Source organism: Simochromis diagramma, unplaced genomic scaffold (assembly GCF_900408965.1).
Source record: "Simochromis diagramma unplaced genomic scaffold, fSimDia1.1 OVJJ01000603.1, whole genome shotgun sequence".
Classification (NCBI taxonomy): domain Eukaryota; kingdom Metazoa; phylum Chordata; class Actinopteri; order Cichliformes; family Cichlidae; genus Simochromis; species Simochromis diagramma.
The window spans coordinates 14,141,963-14,164,414 of record NW_024387414.1 but is presented as its reverse complement, the minus strand read 5'-3'; the positions used below and the strand labels follow the sequence as shown (position 1 = coordinate 14,164,414).

Genomic DNA, 22,452 nt, shown 5'->3' with positions numbered 1-22,452 from the left:
TCCACTAATCTAATCAAGCGATCACATGACAGCAGCTCAATACATTTAGGCATGTAGACATGGTCAAGACGAGCTGCTGAAGCTCAAGCCCAACATCAGAATGGGGAAGAAAACTGATTTAAGTGATTTTGAATGTGGCACGGTTGTTGGTCTGAGTATTTCAGAAGCTGCTGATCTACTGGGATTTTCCCACACTGCTTTCTCCAGAGAAACGGAGAAAGAGAAAATGTCCAGTTAGCAGCAGATCTCTCGATGAAAATGCTTTGTTGATGTCAGGAGTGACAGAAGAATGGCTAGAATGCTTGAATTAATAACCACTTAATACAATCCAGAAGAACATCTCTGAACCACACTCCAGCAACGCTTGTCAAACCTTAAAGCCTGGATGGGCTACAGCAGCAGCAGAACACACTGGGTGCCACTCCTGCCATCTAAAAAGAAGGAAACTAAGCCTACAGTTCACTCACGCTCACAAAACTTGGACTTAAATTGACCTTCGTGACCTTTAATTCACTCGATGAAGTTAAATTGGATTAAAATGCAATTTATGCAAGACAGTGTGTGGAGTTTATCTGTGTAAAGATGTTTTCCCCCTACACACCTGTCCTTCATTTAGGTGTGAAGAGATATTAAACCTGTTAAAAATAGAAGTTTGGAGAAAGGTTGCCTGGTTTCATAAGTCTGGATTTCTGGTGCAACATTTGGCAGAAAGCTGGCATAAACAGCATGAATCCATCCTGCCTTGTATCAGTGGATCAGTCTGATGGTGGTGTAATGGTGTAGGGATATTTTCTTGCCGCACTTTGGTCCCCTTAATACCAACTGAGCATCATTTACTTATTATATCCAGTATTATCCATCTCTTTATGGAGTTCAGCCACTGAACAGAGACCTGCCATCTACAGAGGTTTTCTGATGACTGAGGTGGTTGGATGCATCAGTGGCAGTGATGTGACAGAGTACCGGGCTTTGGTGGACTCCTTTGTCATGTGGTGCAACAAAAACCAAGAAAATAATTGCAGACTTTAAGTAGACCAGAAATCCAGAGGGTCAAGGTGGACGTAGCGGAGGACTATAAATACCTCGGAGTTCACAATGACAATAAACTGGACTGGGTTTAAAACCACCACTGCACTCTACAGGAAGGGCCAGAGCCGTCTCTATTTTCTGAGGTGGCGGAGGTCATTTAACATGCTCAGGATTGTCTACAAGTCATGGTCAGTCCCATTTTCTATACTGTTGTATGCTGCGGCAGAAGGTTGAGGGTGGCGAATGCCAACAGACTCAATAAACTGATCTGCAGGGCCTGTAGCATTGTGGGGGTGGAGCTGGACTCTTTAAAGGTGGTATTAGAGTGTTGGATGTTTTTCAAGATAAAGACAATGCTGAATAATACTTCCCACCCACTCCACGAAGTGCTGACCAGTCACAGGAACACATTCAGTGATAGACTGACATTACACCCTCCAAAAAACTCCTCAGGAATCCTTCCAGTAGCTTGTTGAATATTAATATATATGATAATGTATCTGACAGTTGAATTTAGAAGACATGTTCTTGCGCAATAGTTCACATCCATTGATGATCAGATAGTTTAAATTGTCCAGTTTTATAAATATCTCTGAAATTTCATGGGAATGTGAAGCCGTCTCATACTTTATGTTTATGTTGGTTTCATGGTTGGATACCTGCCTGTAAATCACATGTACAGATTGTTAACTCAAGCAAGCATCCCTGGATACCAAAGAGTTAACTGACTCACTTAAATGTCAAACCTTTGAAAAGTTAGATTCAGCTGCTTTCTTTTGGATGAAGGTTTTTATTCAAAAAGTATAAAACAGCGTGGTGTAGAAACACCTTTAACCTCCAAAGTCATCAGATGTATAAAATCATACCTTTTATATTTTAGAGGACAGAGAAGAAACTTTCTTTTTTATTTGATCGGCGTCTCGAGTGTGTGTTGGCTCCATGATGTATTATGCACCACCACAGCTGACTACCATCACCTTTGTGAACATTTAAACAGCTCGAACTAGCAGAGTTACAAGGAAGTATGTAAAGTAAAGCAGTTGCGTGGAGTGGCCTGAGGAGGGTTGTAACCAGACCTGCAGGTACCACAAACACAGTTGCACCTCATATAAATATCTGTTTAATGCATACAAAACTGCAAGGAGATCACTTTAGTTACACCCTGAACCCTAAAGACACAGCACATGTGTGATTGCAGGACTTTAAATTACTCCTCTGTCCTGTATTCTTTTTGCGTTTCAATCATTGCATGGTAACAAATATATTAATTTTAAGTTTGTAAGTTTATTAAAAATGTTTCCTCAAAATTCTTCCACCCTTCAGCATCTTTATGAGCAATGGCAGGAAATATGTTGCTGGAGTTTTAAACTTTTAAATCACCACATGCAATTTTTGGATATATTTCTACCATTTTAAAGTAAATTTATTCATTTTCACAGATCATATCATTGTGTTTTGCAGCTGTTTCGCAATGGTAACAAAGCACCGAAACATAGAAATCATACTGGTGCTGCGGCTTACATGATGATATGATGATATGATGTTTCTTAATATAGTCTGCAGATCTTCAAGCCCCTGCAGCAGTGACTTTGCGTTGGTTGCCGATTTGCCCCTCTACTTCTGAAATCAACCCTGTGTCTTCTGTGGCTATTAACCGCCGGTGTGATCGCGTCAGTACAGGAAATCTTAACACCGTGTTTGAAAACCAGAAGCTCATTAGCAAAACCACCTCCCACTGAAAATGTGATTATAAGCCAGCGCACCTGCTTCCATTTTCTTCACCCACTTAGCCTGAGACTTCCTGACTGTAAGCCCTACATAAGAAAGAATAAATGAATGAATACATAATTAATTAGAAAATGGAGAAAAAATCCTTTTTTTTTTTCTCTGATGGATATACTGGGCATGTTGCTATTTTTCATCTGCAGCACTTACTCGTAGCGGACAACAGCATATGTGTAATCAAAATATGAAAGTCAAAATATGACATTGTTGCAGATTTTAGGGGGACAAATACTTGTGAAACATTCAAAGGGCTCGATATTTCATGTGTCGCAAAATTCTGTGCGCATTTTTTGCCTTTATTCAGTTGAATATAGAAGCGGATCAGACAGGAAATGTGTGGGAAGATCTGAAAGGCTGGTATTCTACAGAGACGGATTCAAAGGGGAGATGCTGCAGGTTATCCGCGTGTCTTTCAGACTGCTGGGCTCAGTGTTGAGCCCACTTTTTATTGTTGTTTCTAGTGTAGAGGCTTCAACTTAGTGCAATAAATCTACGCACTTCACAGGGTGAGCCAGAGCAACACATGCCTGAATGAAAACAGACACAAAACTGGGCTGGATAAAAGAAAAGACGCAAAGTGAAGGTCGGCGTCAAGAATGTTGATTGTCAGGTGGAAATTGGCTGGATAAACATCCAGAATTTTAATAAAGAGTAAAGCAAGAGAAAAAGGAGACGTTTCAGTTATACATATAAGAAGAGCTCCAGGAAAAAAAGCTGCCTATTGATGGAAAAGCTGATGAATTAACTGTTTAAAAAAAAAGGCCAAATGTTGATTCGATCTATAGGATTTGTAGCTGTTTTACAATGGGGAAAAAAGTGATACTCATTATTTGGATTTATAGTGCACGGTGGGCACTTTTTTGGCAAGACAGATATTGCTATTATATGATCGCAGCTTTCATTTAGACACACGCTTTCATCATACATGCTCTGTTTGTTTGCAGCTGCTAAAACTGTTAATCTAACGATGAAAGCATGTCTATTTACCATTAAAAGTGTATGAAGAGCAGTTTAAATCTGCCATTGTGTGACCCTCCCTCCTCTTAGAAACACTGATCTAACAGTTTTTTTGTTTTGTTCTTTTAATATTTCTATCTTTCAATACATCAGCCGCGCTACAAAGACTGGCAGTAAGTGACAGCTGGGATTTTCATGCTTTGGAGCGAGTGTTTAAACTGACAGTGTTTGTAAACATTAATGCAAAACTGTCAAGAAAAAAAAGGGTGGGGGGGCTAGAGTCGAGCTCTTTCAGTATTTACAGAGATATACTGTACATATTGGCGTGACTTGTGCTTGAATAACAGATCTGGAGCTTTGATGTCTCTTAAAACTGGAAGTGCTCAGTTTTTAAATGTTGGGGGGAGAAATTAATTGAAAACATTTTTTTTCTTACAACCCTAAGCAGTCAGATAAACGTGTTTTTAAAAGTACTAAATGGACTTGTCATCACTGTGCCTGCGTGTACAGAACTTACCCTCTCATAATGCATCGATCAGTCTGAAATCTCCCGTCTTCCAGGTTCTGCGTTAATGGCATAAATGGAAAACGTTTTTATTTACAGGAGTGTCACAGCGCAGATCAAGAGAATTGTTTTTTTTATAAACCTCGTTCCCTTGAGGTGCCGCTTGCCTCGGTAAAAGCTTCACAAATGAGGCATAAACTGCAGGTAACAACGGAGACAGGAAATGGCTTGTTAAAGGTTTTCCCGTGCACGTCTTCAGCTGTTCTCAGAAACACTGGATGCTGTTGTTTTGGCTCTTTCTGACTTCTTCTGGCTCCTTGAAAGCTCTGAAGGTGTGAGGTATGAAGTCTGAAGAGGCCACACCTTTTAAAAAACAATGTGTGGGTCACTAGATTTTGCAAACCAGCAGCGTGTCAGAGCAAGTTTGCTTTTAGGGTCTATATATAGAACACAGGTGTTTGTGCAGAACAGAAATGATTCGCCCTGGAGTAAAGGCTAACTGTATGACCCCCACAGCATAAGACAGCCACTGGATCGCCTCACTGTAGGATTCACCGCATCTTAATATACACTCAAAAGCTGCTTCATTAGGTCATTAGGGTTAGGTTGTACCCTCTTTTTCCTTCAGAACCATAAATTCAACATACTAACATAACAGCATCACACAGTTGCTGCAGCTCTGTCAGCTGCACAGCCATGATGCCAATCATGATGCATGGAACGCCATCCTGCTGGAAGCAGGCATCGGAAGATCGGTACACTGTGGTCGTAACAGGATGGATATGGTCAGCAACTATACTCAGACAAGCTGTATATGGTGCTCAATTGGTACTATGGGGCCCAAAGTCTATCAAGAGAATATTCCTCACACTATTACACCACCACCATCTGCCTGAACTACTGATACAAGGCAAACTAGGCCTTCAAATCAAATAGGCATTTTCACCCAGAGAAGTGGCGCTAACAGGATATTAACCATCTCCATAAACCTTAGAGATGGTTATGTTGGAAAATCCCTGCAAATCAGCAGATTCTGAAATACTCAGACCAGCATGTTTGGCACCAACAGCCTACATTCAAAAGGCACTGACATCACCTTTCTTTCCTATTCTTGGTTTGAACTTGAGCAGGTTGTCTGGACTATGTCTGCATGTCTAAACGCACTGAGTTGCAACCATGTGATTATCTAATTAGATATTTGAGTTAACAAGCAGTTGAAGAGGTGTACGACATGGCCTCGCAGTATGTGACCTCACTGTGGGAGTCAAGCATTTAGGTTTTTCGTGTAATTGCTGTCTAAATAATGCATATATGTCTGGAAGAAAAGCAGACTCTGTAATGACTCTAGCAATGCCCAAAGAGCCAGCTGACACTGAAAGTAACTGATGGCCTTAGTTTATCTCTGGCAAGTCAGCTTGAAGGATCGGTACACACTAATCGTAAAGTACGATGGATCTGGAAACTTTGTCATCAAGAAAGCAGTCCCCGGTCACCACAGCTTGAAAAATACTTGCACAATTCATCTCTGAGTCTGACAAATAGTTGGCAGTTGCACTGGGATATTTCAAAACTGGATCCATTCCTCCATGTTCCAGACCTGGGGAAGAATAGCCCTTTTTTTCTTGGCAGCAGTAAGTTTTAAACAGTCCTCCCAGCTCAGCTAATGTTGAACCACCTGCACTTTAAGTGAATGAGCTCATATTCCGCTGCCACTTCACAGCAGGTTTTAAAGGCATGTGAATTAAAATCTGAGGCTTATTTTTCTAAACCATGAACTACACCAGTGTGTTCGCTCCATTCAGCACTTATTTATACAGTGATAACAAACACAGGGGTGTGAACTTGTGGAAACAAAAGAGCTCTAATCATAGAAACAATGAACAAAATTAGTCAGCTGTAATTTGGTTGCACTTAATCCTCTGACTGTTATTCTCCGTGCAACTCTTTATCCTCTGTGTTTATAACGTTAGATTTAACTAACAAATTTGCACAGAGTCTCAGAAAGCCTGGGATTCTACTTCCTGTTATCATATTGTTGCCATCTTTGGAAATTTGCCCATTAAATGTGGCTTATTTTGTAAAATTAAAAACTTCCCTCAGATGGTTTCGTCATGTTTCACTGACCCTTTAATTACAGTTTTTAGATTTCAGCTTTAATCCAAAAGCCAAAACAGACTGTAATTTGCATATAATTAAGTTCCTGTGTATATATATTATCATAACATAAAATGATAAAATACACCACACTTGTTCTTGTTTAATGGCTGCTGCACAGGCCTTTAAAAAAAAATAACACCAAGAAGACAACAACATGATTTAACAAAGTTAGACATGATATTTTCTTGCTGCAGAACAGCTTCACAGCCATGATCAAAGCCAAAAAGATGTCACTTGTTGCTGCTGATCTTTATCTGAAATCCTAGAGCCAAACTGACCCCTTTGGGGGTAACTTGAGATTCTCATAAGAGCTAATCAGGGCATCGGAGGCAAAAGGGCAAAACATAAAAACCTCTTTTACTTCAGTGCTGCTAAATTTGCACATCTGTTTCTGTGCTTCTTAGTCCTCCTCCCCGTTCTCTCAGTTTGACTTCCATCCATCCATACTTTAAAACTACTGTAGGTAACATAAACACACCGAGTCTCTTCTCAGACCACCATAGCGAGAGCAGCGCTGAGTAAATGTGTGTTTTTCTGCATGTGCGTCTGTCTCTGTGTGTAATACTGCTGGGACATCTTTGGAGAAAAGCACAGTGTGTGTATTGATAGCATCTCTTTCTTTTTTGCTTTTTTGCTTTTCTTGGACCGAGAAGCATTTTGCTCTCCAGTCAAAATCTCATTTTGTCACCATTAAAATGAAAAATGTCAGAGGCAGATTGAACCACGCAGAACACGAGCTAGACCTTTTAGTTTAGCCAGGGGTGTTCCAGCTGAGCTCGATGTCAGAGAGAGTTGGTCTGAGTGCTGCAGACCATAGAAAAGTCTATTTCAACTGTGTTTTAAAAATGTTAACAATTTTAGGCAGGACGAATGTTTCCTTTTCTTTGTGTCTGAAAGTTTTGCAGTTTTATGGATTTCGACTGCTTAAAGCCTCTGAAAGCGTTTTACTGTGAGCAAAGGAGTCTAAGCGCACGATTTTCTTCCATCGTTGTCACGTTTTTCACTGCTCTTCTCATTAGTCTAAAGATACTGGGGAGGTGATGACATACTGCACGTTTGAGGAAATTTAAAGGGAACCTATAATACTCATTTCCAGATCCATATTCTTGTTGTTGGACTCTACTAAAGCAGCTTTGCATGCCTCACAAAACCCTTATTCGTCTTGCTGGGCTTGGTGCAGCCACTCAAGAGCTTATGAATGAGGCATGTTGTATAAAGTGCTCTAAGTGCTCAAGTAGATTAGAAAAGTTCAACATGGGAACCAATACATTTACCATTTCAGAATATCTGACATGTAAAAAAGGAAAATATAAAAGATTGAAATTGTTCTTCCTATTTAAGAAAGACCATACTGAAAATCATACTGTACGTGAATCGTGCTTACAAAATAATAAGACGGATGAATGGATGCATAAGTGGATGGATGAGGTCAAGTTCCTCTAGGACACATGCATATGCATTAGCTGCACAATACCTCCGCTCCTTAAACGACGAAGAAAATAAATTAGTCTTTCCTGCTTTTCCTGCCCTTGCAGGGGGGAAAAAAGAAACTCTGGCTAATACAGGAGACAAAATTTATTAGGTTTTTCAATAAAACCAGTTAAGCATGATTTATCTTTTGTCACTGAATGCATGGATGATGTGATAGTTAGTCACTTTATGAATGCAGACAGGCGTCTGAGGTTTCCATGGACATGTTTATATTTATAGTACATGTCCTTTGGGAAGCAGCCAGGCCACTATGAGCACTGATTACTGATTTAAAAGAACCGATAAGTTGTTTTCAAACACCAGAGTTTAACTTCAACAGCTTATCAGGACCAACCAGCTACATCCAGACTGGTCTGAGCACAGAGGTAAGACACAGCTAACAAGCTTAGAATGACTGTGACTGTCTGCTTTAACATTCTACTTAAACTCATTAATCTCTTTATTGATTAATCAGTGGATTAATTGATTGTTTGTCTGCAGTTCAAAATCAAAAACCTATTGTTAGACCAAGAGGCGTCAATTATGAACTTTAATGTTCCTGGGAGGATCAAAGGTAGGAAGATCTTAACCACTTCAATATTGTAAAGTGGCTCCACATGTTGAGGAACTCAAGATTTTTGCTTTAGGATACAAGTGATAGAAAAGCAGTAAATAGTCACAGTTTAAGTTTACAAAGGGAAGAAGTCTGGCATTTTTAATGGAAAAAAATATTATTAATAATTAATTTTACTGTAAAATAGCTCAGTATTGTTATTTTCTGACCATTCATTAGATTAAATACGAATATGAGTGAGAAATGACACGAAAGGTTCCACTGTGGGATTCATTTTTATGGATTTCACACCAATCTAAAGGAATGGATGCAGTTCCCATTGTTCCTTTGCTGTCCCAGATCTTTTTACTGAAATAAACCTATTCCGATGTGCAACATCATGGGCAGGAAGGAGACATGGAAAAGAAGTAACTCTTCAACCCCCCCAAAAACAAACAAACAAACAAACAAACAAACAAACAAACAAACAAAAAACCTCTGCGCTGTTTAATCCGTCTCTACCTTTAATGGGTCAGTTCATGTCAGGGCAATGAAAGGTTTAAACGGGAAGCTTTCGTTTTCAGTTTTTATACCCGGTTTGCAGCAGGGAGGATATCTCTGGCGCCCCTACCGTCTCATGCGGCTCCACACAGAGTGAAATCACGATGATCACACGTCCTCTCTCACAGCTCCCACAGACACATAACTGAACGTTTACAAGTCATTTCCTTCGGGGACTATCCAGCCCCTGTTTCTCGGTTTCAGTAAGGAACCGCTCGGTACAGCTTGACTCGCTGACGGCTCCGGCCCTCTTCCAGGCCGGTGTTTTGATTGGATTAGAGTCGGCTAGCCTTTGCCCTCTAACCTCGCTGATGTTTGCTTGCTGCTTCCTGCTCGCTCCGCTCCGCCTGATCGACTGACGAAGCCTGCCGAAGCCGCTCGGCGAAGCGCCCTGCACGGACACAGCAGACCGGGACAAGCCGCCGCTCACAGCCAAAAGGAGAGCCGAGCAGGGGGAGCCGCGAAGCGCACACACGGGCGGGCGGACGCAAAAACCAGGCAGCCATGCGGAGGAAATCAAGGATATTGTTGTGCTTTGCTGTGCTGTGGGTGCTGGGGATAGCCTACTACTTCTACTCGGGGACAGCGTTGAGTCGAAAGGTAGGATTTCCTTTCCTCGACTGCTTTTTTGTGTCCGTGTGGAGGTTTTCTTCCAGGACAAAGCGAAGATGGAGCGCTGTGGTTCGGCGCTGTTGAGCCGCTTTTCTTCCTTTCTGGGGGCTCGGGGGGGTTGCGGCTGCACGATGCGGAGAGGAATTAGATTTTTTTAAAGAAAAAAAGGGGAAAAAAGGCCTGCTTGTATCAGTGGCGAGGCATTGATTTGGTTGGAGATGAGTGTGGACAAGGGTAGCGGGGCTGGCTGGCTCGCTCACTCCCTGGCTGGTCGGCGTACACAGACCTCCCGCTGTGCCGGGGCTCGGAGCGCGTCGCACCAGGCAGCCCAGCTCACCACTTCACGGTGCCGGTGCCGGCTGATGTGACAGCGGAATCAAGCATGCAGGGGGGTTGTAATTAATATAAGGCTGCTGGCCTGGCTCGCAGGGCCGGGGGAGGTGGAGGTACCGGTGGTGGTGGGGGTTAGCCTATAGAGCACGTCAGCACAAGCTGCTGCTGCTCCGATAACTAGGCAGAGATCAGGAAGTGTGCAGATTAACGCCGGGTTAAAGCTCTACGTGCACTGTGCTGTCAGGAGGAGATTTTCTTTTAAAGCGGCGTCTTTAAAACACATTTCTTCTTCCGATTTTAGACTTTTTCCCCCTGTGCTGCACAGATTCCCCCTTGTTAAAACATTTTTACACTGAATTAAGCCGATGCAACGCGGTCTATCAGCCCTGCGGTGAGTCTCCAGAGATTTATCTTTATGTGGCTCATATTCTGTCCACCTCTTGCCTATCAGAAAGGGTTAAATATTAGAGGCTGTAGATGAAAGGAGATATTAAATATTCTGACTTTTCTAGTTTAAAAATCTTAAAAGTTCCTCAAAATTCTCTTTTTCACGTCCTGGTCCCGGAATGCTGTCCGGATAAAGTCACTAGATGCTGTGACAGTCCAAACTTCAGCAGGTTAATCAATAATGAAAAATAATATTTAGTGGGAAACAAATATGGGAATTTGCTGCTTTGTCCTTTTCCTAACATATTATAAAAGGTTTGAGTTCTTGACTTGGGCAACAGCATAAAGACATCACCTCTCCAACTGGCCAGCTCAGATCTGGTGTTATGGATCGGATGATTACTTGAGAAATGACCTGCCAGATTAATCAATAGAGAAGATAATTGGTATTAGTATTAATAGAAGCACCTCTCAGTATAAGGCAGTGCAAATGAACCCAAACTGCCTCCTCCAAAGTGACCACACAGTTGAACTGGCACACTTCTACACACACTTTGATAAAAACCTGAACATTATAACCTCCATTAGAGCAGCTATTAGACTAGATTTTCTATAATAACCTGAAGACATGTAGCTGTCTGTTCAACCGGACAATAAAGGTGAAACATCACAGCTGGTGGGGTGACTCTGTGCATTTTTAGGAGCCATGGATTTCAGTATCTGGCCCGTATATGCAAGCAGTACATAATCCAGGTTAAATAACCTCCAGGTGTTCATGAAGAGTAAGGCACGGCACAGCTAAACTTACACCTATCTTCTGAAATAGATGTGAGACACTGGGTTTTGCCTTGGGAGAGCACCTAGTGTGTGTGTGTGTGTGTACCTGTGTGCTAATGTAAGTCAGTGAATTCTGGTGTGTGTGAGTGAGTGAGGTGTGGTCTGCATGGGTGGTTGTGTGCACAGTACACTGCCTTTATTACCTCTCCAGGCTGTGTGTGTGAGTATATGTGTGTGAATGTCCTGTGTGTATCCCACCTTTCTCTTGTCTTGTCCTATCTGTCTCTCTGTGTTTGCTTTGCATCAGTCAACCCTAGCAGCACTTTTACTTTTCCATTAGGCTGATAGCTTTCCTCACTTTGTGTGTGTGTGTGTTGTGTTGTGTGTGTGTGTGTGTGTGTGTGTGTTTGTGTGTATTTGAAGTTCCCAGAGGGGTCAAAGTGACACTCCACAATAAGCAACTTTCACTGGCGTTGGGTTGCAGGTGGCATTAATATGGATGATGGCCTCCACCAGGTTGGTGTCTTTACACAGAGGGACATTTAATCTGGTTAAACAAAAGCGGTGCTGCACAGGTGAAGTGTTGTTTTTTCCATCGCATCTCCCCCCGTCTCAGTCTGAGAAAGCGGAAGCATTTAATGATCTCTCTCCCCCGCTTTGCTGTCATGGAATAAACTCCGTAATAAATGGACTCGACGCTTCATCAAGCCTCAAAAAATTGACTAAATTTCATGGATGTGCTTTTTGTAACCAGCTGAATAACACATTCATAGATTTTACAGTTACCGGCCGGGGTGCAATAATTCCCCAAATCCACAGTTAAGTTTATTAGTGATTTTTGGGCACCGGTTTCAGTCCATTAATGGAGGAAAAGGTGGAAAAATCAATTTTCCACAGATGTAATCAATTATTTCAACTCGGGGCTCTCCTGATGTCAGCATTTGGCTTCACAAAAATAATGTAGCCACATGTGTAGAGAATTCATCCAAGTTAAACCTTAATATTGTTCATTAACTCTCTTTTTTTAAGATCAGGCTTAAAACTTTCCTTTTCGATAAAGCGTATAGTTAAGGTTAGATCAGGTGACTCTAAATCTTCTCTTAGTTACGCTGCAATAGGCCGAGGCTGCTGGAGCCTTCCCACAATGCAGTGTTTCTTCTTCACTCACCCTTTTTCACTCTGTATGTCTATACACCACTTTGCATTTCCACAGTGTGTCTTTTGTCCTGTTATCCTCCCCTCATCGCCAATTGGTCTCGGCAGATGGCCACCCCACCCTGGTTCTGCTGGAGGTTTCTCCCTGTCAAAAGGGAGTTCTTCCTCCCCACTGTCCCCAAGTGTTGCTGATGGGGGTGGTAATCGTCTGATGGTTGGGGTTTTCTCTTCGGGGCCATTTCTATGTGTTAATTACTGTGTGGTCATGTTTCATATGCAGTGCCAGCAACAATACATTAAATAGAAAGATGGGACTCTCTTGCCTTCTGGGTCTTCGCTCTTTGTTGTGGTCATTTTTTTTCTTAGAGAAACACATTTGTCCCTCAAGTTTTTCCACATCTTTGTACATTGCCTCACATCTATTCTGATTTTTGTGAATGTCCCTCGGAATTTGCTGACACATGTGAGTCCTTGTACTGGTACTGTAAATATCTTTTCTTATATATGAGGCATTGATTGCTGTTCTCTACTAATCAATTCAAAAACTGTGGTGAAGAAGTATCCAGAAATGCACGGGAAGAATCGACAGTTTCTGGTGAGGTGCACGTGAGGTTAAGGCGCAGAGTTTCAGAGGGTTTTGCAGTTACAGTGTACCTATGGTGTAAATTTACAACAGAGCTGTAAATCCCCGGTTAAGGCTACTTTGCAATATGCAGAGGCTTGAGGTGACGTTTGTTGAGATTTGGTGACATTTAAATAAAATGAAATAAAATAAAATAAAATGGAATAATTGAACTGGGCTTTACAAATGTATACAAAAAAGTAGTTACATTATATGTACATCAATGGCACTTATCTTTTAGTTTCAAATATCATGCAGTACACAGCTATCGTGACACCTCTAACTTGACATATCTCTTCAGTATTATAGCTTTAATCAGACTAGCATGCTGTAACCCGGAGCCAGCAGCTTCTCATGGTTAAATAAACAAAAGCTAGATGGACACATTGCTAATTAGCATATGATTTTAATGCATTTACCTAAGGCTATTATTCAGCCTATATTTGCTGAAAGGCTGTTTACACCAATACAAAACAGACCCTGTGTTAAACTGTGTATATAACTACAAAGTAGTGCCCCTGAAGGCTGCAGCTATCAAGCCTTCTCCTCATTTCTCCGCCATGGCCATAAAACACTTGTTCTGGTTGGTGTTTGAGTAGACTCATGCAGGGAGTGGCTAAACCTGTATGTCACCTCTTTGTGACAAAAGAAGAGACTAATGGAGGTGGCGGCAAATTGCTAACAAGACCATGGATGTTTTCTTAGCTGTGATTTTGAAATTTGTAACTGCTCGTATTAACTTTCAGGATCATATCTTTTTTTTTTTTTTGCGTGTGAAGTGTGTTTAAAAACACATAACATGCTTAATAATTATGATCAGAGAGCCCAAAGTGCTGATTGCAAAGTGTTGCCAATTAACCTGCAATCGCTTTATAAAATGTCACAGTGACTTCCTCGGTACCTGCTGGTGTTTCTTTGGGTCACGTTTTTAATTAAATTGAGATAAGGGCAACCGGCAGATGTCGATGCAGTGTTGAGTGGTGCAGCGTGAGACTTCAGAGCAACCTTTCTAGCTCACAAAACACAAGATATTTATATGCATCTCACCACCCCCTCTTATTTGTAACACATACTGCTTGCATCCAACAAGCTACACGTTATTGTGTTATTGGTGCTCACAAACACCTTGAGGTGAATTCAGCATCCTGCCAGCATGAAGAGTAGGACTCGGACTATCATGGCAGCTATTTCAAATGCCCACTCTTGAATAATCTGAAAGACCACGTCTCTGCCAGAAGAATTAGTTCAGCTGGCTTCTTCAGCTCTGTCATGATACTGTGGTGTAGATCAAAGCTCTTGGCAAATAGCATTTCCTCTATTATCAGCTGAAAAGTCCCGTATTTGGAAGAATGTGTCTCTTGTCGGCTCGTGTATGACAGTTTAAAGACTTTCTGAGCACAGTATCAGTGCCTGTAAGCTAACATCACGGTGTTGGAGGCAAAAATTAATGTGGCCATCTCTGACAAATTGTCTGCATTATTTGATAGAGCAAAAAAAAAAAAAAAAAAAAACCCTGAAATTTCAGTGTTCCAATAGAAAAAACCTTTGGACAAAATGTTCCTGTTGTTTTTTTGATCAAAGATATTGTGGTCTATCTTAGGGAACATTGATTTTTCTTTTAATATTCAGCCATTAGCGAGTCTGCTCGTATTGAGCCGAGTTGTTTGAAGGGAGAGAGGGAAATACTCGGCGTCATCACAGCTGATTATTATGTCTGAGGCACAGAGCAGAGGAAAAAAGGGGGCGTGCATGTGATTCAGGTGTGCACAAACTCCACTTCTATGCGTCTGACGTCTTTGTTTTGCAGTGTGTAATCAACATGTCAGAAAAGTGTCAGCACTGAGGAGCTGACAGGAAGCTGCTACGTGCTACCCTCCCATGAATGTTGTACAACCTCATTTGTACTTTAAAAGTATTATCCTGTTATTTCTGGAAAAGTGTAGTAATTTGTGTTATCAGCCTCCTACAGTTGGAAATGAAAAAAAAAATCAGCTTTTTCTGTGATAATAACTGTGAAATCTCTCTTCTCCTAGTTTGTAGCATAGCGGGTACTCTCTTTTCTTTTCCCATACTCACTCACTACAGTATGTACTACGGCGGGGAACCTCAGGAGTCTCCTAGCAGCTGGATGTGGTACAAACCCTCATATCTGCGAGCGCATTGTTGCACACAGGAGGATAATGTTGCAAACACGAGCCTGCTGCCTCACCAGGATACCCCATTAAAGTCTTCTCTGTTGGACAGACCTAAGAAGGTTTTTCTTCCTGCCAGCTCTCGAGGAGCCAGCTTCTTACTGAGTCTTGTTTTCCTGCTAATCAGTGGGGTGCGAGCAGAGCTAAATGGCTGATAGAGGAGGGTGGCACCGCACTGCAGGAAAAAGCAGCAAACGCAGGCTTTATTAAGGAAGTTATTATCTGTTGGAGAAAAGCTCCAGACAGACGGTAATTGGATTTATCAAAGAGTTGTTCTTCAGATGAAGTCTGTGACCCGCACCTATCGAAACGGTTCAACCTGTGTGTCTTAAATTAGTGACAGAACAGGGGAAAAGCAGAAGAGGGACTGTGTGGGAGCAAATCACAAACACATGCTGTAAACAGTAATGCCAGATTCATTCATCCGCACATCGACACAGTTGCTATGGAGCTCGGTTTTTACCCAAAGGTGCATCGGGCCTTGAGACGTGCAGGTAGCCTTTTGGAAAGAGTTATTCCTCCAGCGAACCTAAATGAATTAGCTCAGCGGGGATCGCGGCTGACTGAAGGTTGCAGTCTCTGCTATCTGCAGCTGTAGGCGTTCAGCCTCAGCCTGTCTGTGCCTGTTTCAAACTTCGGCTTTATCAATGCGTCTGTCTCTCATCGAGGGTAAGCTTTGCTTCACTCGCTCTGAGCGCTTTGTTGTTTTTAAAGCGGGAAACGCTAGAAGAAAAAAAATGGAGAAGAGGCAAATCACGCTTTCGGCGAGGGCGAAGATGGCGATGATGTTGGATCGCACTTGTGTCTTGTCTTCATATACAGATGAAAGACGCTGACCTCTGCTCTGCAGCGCACGAGCCCGCACCGTCTGCTGAAGACACAACACTGCACGCACACGTAAACAGACCAGCATCTGTAACATAAGATTTAGGGAAATCTGCGTGCACACACGCTGCGTCCCTCATAATAATGATAACGCGTTGGAGTTCCTGCTGCTTTATATAACTGCAATACAATCATCTAGCTTAAAGACCTGTGGATTTGAAACCACTTGAGGCAGCTCGATATTTTTATAATGCCAAAATACAATGTAATTTCAGCCAGCGTGCAGATCTGTTATTGCTAACTAACTAAATGCAGTTCCATAGAGCAATCGATAAAAGGCTTAAATTAAGCCGGGAATCCCTGGGTACCGAATGCTTTTCAGATATACGGTTTTTGTTTGAAGTATTGACCGAGTGAGCTCTCTTTTTAAATAATGATCACTTCTGACAGGTGCTCAAGTGATTCGGGGTGGAAATAGAAACACCAAAGAAGTTTTTTGTGGGTTTATTTTCCGAGGGAACAGTCAAATACAAACACTCTTTGAACCAAAGCAGTTTTAATCACGTTAAGCTTACACGTTTAGAGTCTCAGGAGAGAAAGTGTTGCTGTAGCAGAACACATCCACAGATACAAGGATTCGAAAATGTATTTGCCCCCTTCCTGATTTCTTAGTATTGTTACTTTTTTTTTGTATATTTGTCACACTTACATGTTTCTGAGCAAACAAATGTCAATAGTGGTCAAAGATAACTTGAGTACATACAGTGTATTTCAGTGCAGTTTTTAAATGATGATTTCATTTATTAAGGGGAAAAAGCTATCCATACCTACCTGTCCCAAGAGCGTTAGATTCACTCCCTGAGAGCTCATTGATGCATCCAGGAGGTCACAAACAGAACCCAGAATAACATTTAAAGAACTGCAGGCCTCACTCGCCACTGTTATGGTCAGATTTCACCATTGAACAATAAAGAGAGAGAGAGAGAGAGAGAGAGAACACAAAGGCTTGTCTTACATTTGCCCAAAAACACTTCAAACTAAATGAAGTTTGGTTGAGATGCTTTGGCATGACCTTAAGCAGGCCGTCCATTCTCAAACCCTCCAGTGTGGCTGAATTAAAAGAATTCTGCAAAGAAGAGTGGGCCAAAATTCTCCACAGTGATGTGAAAAACTCGTTGCCAGTATTCACAAATGCTTGACTGCAGTCGTTGCTGCCAATGGTAGCACAATCGGTTATTAAGTTTAGGAGGCAATTATTTTTTTCCACACAGGGCCAGGGAGGTTTGCATATCCCCCCCCCCCCCTTAATAGATGAAATCATAATTTTAAAAAATGCATTTTATATTTACTTGGGTTTTCTTCATCTAATATGAAAATTAGTTGGATCTCAAACCAAAGCATCTCACTGTGCTTGTAGGCGAATCTGAGTTTGCATTGCAACACGAGGATCCAGAAACTCTGTTTGAAACCAGCCACAGTTGATCAAAAACAAAGATGATTTAGCTCCAGCATAAACGGGCATAGTTGTAGATAGTTGTGCATTGATTGTACAGAGACCTTTGTGGACTGTTACATGCATACTATATCTGTTTAGTAGGGGTGCAACGATACACAAAATTCACGGTTCGGTTCGGCTCGATACTTTGGTGTCACGGTTCGATATTTTTTCGATACAAAAAAATGTTCATGCCTTTTTAATTTGTCATTTATCAAAATTATAAATATATATTTTAACTCAAAAGTACAGTTTTTAAATTTAATGTTGCTGAAACAACAAAATAATAAATCTATCTGATCGGGAAATCCCTCATCTTTGGAAAAGAGAGTTTATTACAGAGAAATGACTCTTTCCAAAATAAAAGCTATACTATACGCTTCTTCTGGGCTATATTCTCAGCAGCATATTAAACATATCAGGTCCCCATAAAGAGAATCATGTGCTAACGGCTGTCTAAATGACTCGGGTAAAGTTTGTAGCATGCGTGCTTGTTGTTTTTGTCTGCTTCCACTTGTCTTTGTACTACAATGATGTCGGCGTAAATGTGCAGTCATACTCATTGCTAGTGCTGTCGGCGTTAATCTCGTTAAAATGACATTAATGCCATAACGTGGCAAATCTCCGTTAACGACTTACCGCGGATCGCCCCGTGCGTGGGGCTGGACGGCGTCAACACGTTAACAAGCTAACTGCGCTAACGCACTAGTTCCCACCAATTGAGCATTTCATGGCACATCCGACATACTGTTTTACTTTTGTCCATGACGCGCTTACCATCAGGGTCATACCTCACATGAAAACCAAGATAGTTCCAAACGCCAGATCTGAATGAGGGTGGGGGAGGTTCAGTTTCAGGTAGCGTTGAGGCAGTAGCCATGTTGCAACGAGCTTAGCTTCTGTCTTGCTAGCTTGCGCTGCGCTCAGTGGATCTGCGCTCGACAGTGCAGCCTAGGCGGAGTAGTCGAACGCAGATCCACTGAGCTCTCAACACAGACAGCATCGTCAGACGAAAAGTTGATAAAAGAAATAAAAATATTTGTATTGTTCGATACATATGCGTACCGAACCGAAAGCACTGTATCGAACGGTTCAATATTGATAGGAGTATCGTTGCACCCCTACTGTTTAGTGCCATCTGGGCCACATAAAAATATGTGGAACAACCAGTTTCATGATGTTTTTAGGATCTCAGATGTTCTTTCACGCTTCACCCTCTGCTCTCACTGCCTTTCCTGTTCCGGCCCACTCTTCAACCAATCAGCATTTGACTCACGCATCCACACTGAGCTAAGTGCTGCTGGTTCTTTGAAGAACTGAACACAAGCACCCCTGTATTCCTTCACCCTTTGTAGCTAAGTACCTACACAAACAGACACCATGAATCCAGCATAACACATCAAATGTTTCCAGAAACACATTTCAGTGTGACCGTATGGCACCACTGTGCATCCTGAGTTTGAACCTGGGCCATTCTGGGTGGAGTATGCACGCTCTCCTCAGGAAATCTGGTTTTTCTCTCTCCATTGAAAAAACACATTAGATTAATGTTCCCCATTTTGGAGCAGGAAAATGTGATTTGAAGTTAAACTTCCTGTTTAAATAAAGGGAAAACTACTTTTCTAATGAGGTGGAAAGTTTGTAAATAATAAGGTACTCCATTTGGGCCAGCAATGAAATTTAGGAACAGGCAGCCCTCTTCAAGCATTTGTCCAATCAGGTGAAACTGCCTGTTTGTGTGTGTAGATGATGGAGAGCACTTACAGTCAGCCATGCTATCTAGTGGCACGCCTGTGAAGTGTTGAATGATGGGAAAACATCTTTGTCCAAAAATAGGCGGATACACCTGTCACGGCTGTTTTATCTCGCCTATTTATCCTTAAGTGATAAGTATAAAACATGCCACAGAAAGGCGTGAGCAGCTGGACTTTTAGTTGAGCCTCATTGACTGAACCAGGTCCACTGTCTGTATTATTTTGTCACTTCTTAGAAGCTCCACCACCTGGAGTTACTAGACTGGAGTTTACATTAGCTTCCGCTCGTTAAACACAGTTAAAAAAAACTACGCCTCCCTTAGATAAATACTCAAAGTCTGACAAACACACAAAGCTCCCAACAGCTTTCTTTGGAAACTTCTCCTCATAAACCTTTTGCAGCATTCACCACAGCAACAGTTGCCTTTCTGTCAAACTCTTCCGTTGTCCCATAAATGCCCACGGCTGTGTTTATGTTTATTTCCTACAGTACGCTACATTTACCATCTGACAGTTTATTTGTGTGTCTGATTTCTGATTGTGTAATTCCACTCAAATATTTCAGAATCATATTGCTGAAGCATTCAGTAAGATTTCAACTTACCGATCGCTGCTGACTGCCAGTTATACATGGAGTCAAGTAAACTGTGGTTTTCATTTCCCAAAAGCCCCGAGCCAGCATAAATTATTATTTGAAGTTGCACATGTGCCGCGTGAGAATGGAAACTCCTGATAGGCGTAGCATTCGTAAAGAACGAGCTTAAATCCTTCCCAAAGGACAAAGAAAAGGGAGTGATTATGGAGAGATGGAAGAAGAAGACTGATGATACAAGTGGAAAAGCAGCTTTTATTTTATCCCACTCAGAAGGGGTTAGTCATGACGTGTACACTCTGAAAGCCTGACTAAAGACTGCAGGGAATAGCCAGACAGCTGTGGTGATACAAGGAGAAAAAGTGATGGCCATCAAAAAAAGTAAAAAAGCTTTCTTAACAGCACTGCAGTGGCAAAGCAGTTTATATCTGTCGATTTAAAGTGGTTATTCGTCTGTTGGCAGATAGCTTCATTACAACCTGATCTGTGGCATAAGGTCTGTTTTCATCTTTTTGTATTGCCCCCCTCGGTGATTAGTAGGGTCCTGTGGTTCAGCACAACAGCATGTTGCATCTGCGTGTGTGCTCCAAAACTGGATTGTTTTCTCCTTATGATGATTTTCTTTTCACTGGCAGACAACGAGCTTTTACGGAAAAGTTGAAAGGAATGAAGATATCCATTGTTCGGGGGACCAGCTCTGAGACGAGAGCTTTTCAAAGAGCTGGTTTTTATTTGAACATCAAGAGAAAAGAGAGCAGCCCCCCCCCCCCCCCCTTACCCCCCCTCCTCTTTTATTCAGTATGTCACAGAGAGATTGAAGCTGCGTCACAACATTAAGTTGATGTTTTCAGGACCGCAAGTCTTTAATGTGTAATCTGGTTGTCTGGCCAAACAGGCCTGATGTGGAGCTCAGACGATCATGGCATTTAGCCTTTGGCCATATTTTTGTGTCAGAGATATTCAAATATATTTTACAGGTATTACATAAATGGAAATGTAACAAAATGAAAAACCCTTTATGGCATTTTAGCTGCTGCACTGGACTGTAATAATGTTTTAATGATGCTCCGTGTTTATATTTTTGCATATATTTGCAGAGTAAATGATCTGGACTCAGATCATCTGTAAGCTTTCTGATGTTTCTGTTTTAATGTAGCTGCTCTTTAACCCTGTTGAATTAAATGCCTTCCTTTCCTGGATTCAAACTGAGACGCTGCCTGAGTGAAGCGCGCTACCGTTTCTTTTTGACATGTTTAGTTTGACTTCTCAACCTGTAATTGCCTTTTTAAGAGTAAAGAACTTCCGTCTATGATCTTATCCATAAATTCATTCATGTATGCATCTCTGACATGTTTAAAAATTGAAGGAAATAGAAGAAAAACTGTGTTCTTATCAGGGAAGTGTGTGGCAGGTTTGTAGATTAGATTTTAGTTTTGGGGTTTTTTGCTTTGATTTTGGCTGTTAGTTTCTGTCTATTACAAATCAAATTTTAAATGCAACCCAGGTTGGATTGAAATACAGGCAAACTTTTATTGTAGCCATCCAGCTCTTCCTCATCTGTAAGCGTTTACAGTAGATGTGTGTGGTTTGAGGTCTGTCACATTTGGGTGACAGGATCCTGATGCTGCCATCGTTCCTCAGCCCCAAATAAGCTGCAGGCAATTTTTTTTTTTTTTTTTTTTTTTTTTCAAATATTTGGGGAACATCTGGAAAACTAATATCACAGTTATTATAACAGTAAATTAATTTTGTTTAAAGACTGCTGACATGGAGATTAAAAATCCAATTTGATGCAAGAAATACTGTCTCCAATTTAGATCAGATGTTTTTTATGCCGTTAATTAATAATAATGCTAAAATGTAATATTGCCCAATGATGCATTGACCTCAGTGAAACACAGAGACGCGGTGAGAGAGAGTCAGTGGGTAGCTGTGGTTTATGTGAAGAGAGGCCTCATGGTGGGGTCAAAAGTGGGACTGACTATGCAGGGCCTCATTGGTGGGTGGGGCCATTGCAGGACTGGAATGAAAAGTTTGTTTTTATTTACATTTTCTTATTATTTATTTTTCCAAGTAATTATTGAGAAATAAACCGTCTAAATAAATCGGTTGAGCGTCTGAACTTTGATCCCCAAAACTAGTGGAGGCTGTCTGATGGTACTTTCACCCCTTACAAACGATGCACAATGGTTTAGTCTACCTAGATGATGAGTCATGTAAGTGACTTTTAATGTGCATCTCATCATAAAGGGAAGACAGAAAGGCGACTGAGAGAAACTCAGCTGCTTTCAAAAGCAAGAGGAGAAAACCACAATTGGTAGATTAAGAATGGTTTAGCTACCATCAGTTGTTAAAGGAAGTGAGCCAATGAGGATGTGGCACTTTATCTATCAAAGTCAATAGCACAGCTTTACACTGTGACCCTGTTACAAGCATGACTCTTAATATCAGAAAAGCCAGAGAGTGAAGCAGCAAGTCACTCTCCGGATCATGTGACACGAGGTGAGCTGATATTACAGTAAATAAAAGTTAGTCCAAGCAGTCGTTTGTACTAGAAGATTAAACTGAAATTATAGCAACACTAACATAAAGTTGCTTTAATCTTTTTTGCATATTGGACCAGTGAGGCTGTGGGCATTTTAAGGAAGCCGATGCAGTAAAAATAATGTAGGAAGTCACTTAAATTCTGGT

At 41.4% G+C, this 22,452-nt stretch overlaps 1 protein-coding gene across 2 annotated transcripts in view; it reads left to right on the top strand.

The window, feature by feature from the left end:
- The first annotated feature begins 8,806 nt into the window (after positions 1-8,806).
- The window catches only part of galnt2 (UDP-N-acetyl-alpha-D-galactosamine:polypeptide N-acetylgalactosaminyltransferase 2), a 68,044-nt gene continuing 54,398 nt past the window's right edge, over positions 8,807-22,452 (top strand). The window contains exon 1 of one of the 2 annotated variants that reach the window (XM_040011388.1): positions 8,807-9,617. In XM_040011388.1, coding sequence (XP_039867322.1) covers positions 9,522-9,617 — 96 coding nt within the window. In that variant the 5' untranslated portion in view covers positions 8,807-9,521. The remainder of the gene's footprint in view (positions 9,618-22,452) is intronic. The other variant, XM_040011389.1, reaches the window with a different exon arrangement.